Genomic DNA, 2430 nt, shown 5'->3' on the forward strand with positions numbered 1-2430 from the left:
CCCCCCCGATGGCCCAGTCTCTTGCTCACCAAGCCCCATGGAGCGATGCCTCGCGTTGCAGCGCGGCCGTGGCGAGTGCGCCCTCTGCACCCCGGGGCTCATGCTTCAGGAGGGCCCGGTGGCGCACGGCGAGCCGGCCGCCTGCACCATGGTCTGCCCCTCCCAGAGCCAGATCAATGGCGGCATCTGCGAGCTGGGCCCGCTGGACTGGGGCATCCGCCCGCCGGGCCACCTGCGCCTTGCCCAGGGCGGGGACTTCTCCCTGGGGCCTCCGCGGCTCCTGGCCCGGTCGCTGCTCAGGCCGATGGCCTCCCTCGAGCGGTGGGCCCTGGCCGAGGCCCTGCCCCCGGAGGAGCACTCCCATGTGGTGCTGGCCCTGGGCCCGGGCATGGCCGCCCCGCGACTGCTGGACATGGCGGCGTCCCTGGCGCCTGTTGGCACGCCGGACAGCCGGGTCCCCCCGGTGCTGGGCACCGCCGTGGCCTACGCCGAGCTCGGGCCGCTGCATTCGCCGGGACCACCCGAGCGTGTGGCCCTGGTGCAGGTGTTCTGCCACGGCCCCGGGCGGCTGGGCTTCATCACGGCCACCATCCCCCGGCAGGCCGGCCCGGCGGATGTGGCCCCCGTGGACTTTGGCCCGGTGCAGGATGTGCCGCTGCATGGGGCCCGGTGTGTGGGCCTCCGGCGCCTGTCGGCCCGGGCCCTCAGCATGCTGCTGGTGCCGGAGGCCGGGGAAGGAGACCCGGCCCCCGGGGGCCCGGGCGGCCAGCCCTCTCGCGCGGCCCTGGTCATGCTGTCCCCCGGGGACGACCGCATGCCGGATGGGCTGACGGTCATCCTCCCGCCCATGGGCCACACAGGCCCCGGGCACCTGGCCACCTTCCCGTCCTTCATGGACCCCCGCCCGGAGGGGCCCGCATGGTGGTACCTCTTCGGCGGCCAGGGCAGCGCCCCTGCCGCCGGGGGTTTTGGCACCGCCCTGCCGGCCGGGGTGCTGGAGGCCGAGGACCCACAGGCCCGGCGGGCGTCCGGCCATGCGGTCGTCTGGCAGGCGGGGATGCTGAGCTCCTTCTCCCCCCTGCTGGTGCCGATGGCCCTCGACACGCATGCAGCCTCGCGGCATCCGGCCGAGCTGCTGTTCACTTGGGTGTACCAGGAGGCCTGGTGGGCGATCCATGTGCCGGGAGCCGGGTCGCTGCAGGGCCGCTCCCGGAACATGGGCTCGCGCGGGGTCCAGCGCCTGGGGGCCTGGCGCGGGCTGTCGGCCGGCCCCGGGGTCGGGCTCTTCCCCCTGCCGGCCCTCGGCCTGCCGACGTACCCCAGCGGCCTGCTGCTGGTCAGCGAGGTCGGGCTGCTGGGGCTGGCCCTGCTCCGGTGCCCGGGCGACGGCACCCACGAGTGCACCCTGCGGCCGGCCACCTGGCACAAGCTGTCCGGGCCGCTGGCCCCCGGGCAGGCGGCCCTGGTGTCGGTGCTGCGGCTGCCCCCCCAGGCAGACCCGGGGGAGGCCATCCTCCTGGTGGGCCTCGGCCCGGACCGGGCCCCCATGTTCCTGAGCATCCACGATGGCGCCTGCCCGGGCGGCACCTTCGGCCCGGCGTGCGAGCCCTGCGACCACCTTTGCGCCACCTGCCACGGGCCCCGGCCGGAGGACTGCCTCACCTGCCGGCTCTCCTCCCCGGCCCCGGGGGACGGCTGCCTGGACACGTGCGCCGACGGGCTGTTCCCCCCGGCCACCAGCCCCTTCATCGGCCAGTGCCTTTGCCACCCGCACTGCCAGACCTGCGCCCGGGCCCCGGCGAGCCTGGGCGGCGGCTATATGTGCACCTCCTGCCCCGCGGGCATGGTCCTCTCCTCGCAGAACGGCGGGGGCGGCGGGGGCGGGGGCGGGGGCGGGGGCGGCGGCGGCGGCCAGCCGATCCCCGAGTGGGGCCACTGTCTGCCCTGCGCCCCGGCGTGCGCCGAGTGCGCCTTCCCCGACGACCCGGCCGCCTGCACGGCTTGCCCGGCCGGGAAGTTCCTGTACCTGGGCGCCTGCCTTGATGCTTGTCCGCTGGGGATGTACCCGGACCCGGGCCGTGCGTGCGCCCCGTGCCCGGCTGGGTGCGACGTCTGCTCGATGGAGCATGACTGCGAGGTTTGTGCCGACGACTTCACCCGCGGCACCGATGGCCTGTGTCACCGGTGCGACGTCTCCTGCAACGGGTGCCTCAGTAGCACGGCCTGTTTGGCGTGTCGCCCGGGCCTGGTGTTCCTGGACCCCCAGGCGCCCTCGCTGTGCGGCAGCACCTGCGCCCCGGGCGAGTATGCCGGCGCGGGCCGATGTGCCGCGTGTGATGGGTCTTGTGCCCTGTGCGACCAGGCGGCCGACCGGTGCCAGGTGTGTGCGGCCGGCTTCCGCTGGGCCGCGGGCCCGCCGGCGGCCGGCGC

General features: G+C 75.9%; 1 protein-coding gene across 1 annotated transcript in view; it reads left to right on the forward strand.

Moving 5' to 3' along the window:
* Nucleotides 1-37: 37 nt before the first annotated feature.
* H696_05405 (TKL protein kinase) overlaps nucleotides 38-2430 on the forward strand; it is a gene marked incomplete at both ends in the record, with an annotated part of 5637 nt that continues 3244 nt past the window's right edge. Inside the window, one exon of the mRNA XM_009499239.1 lies at nucleotides 38-2380. Within this exon, the coding sequence (XP_009497514.1) occupies nucleotides 38-2380 (2343 nt within the window). The remainder of the gene's footprint in view (nucleotides 2381-2430) is intronic.

The sequence above is a fragment of the Fonticula alba genome (genome assembly GCF_000388065.1).
Source record: "Fonticula alba strain ATCC 38817 unplaced genomic scaffold supercont2.10, whole genome shotgun sequence".
Lineage (NCBI taxonomy): Eukaryota > Rotosphaerida > Fonticulaceae > Fonticula > Fonticula alba.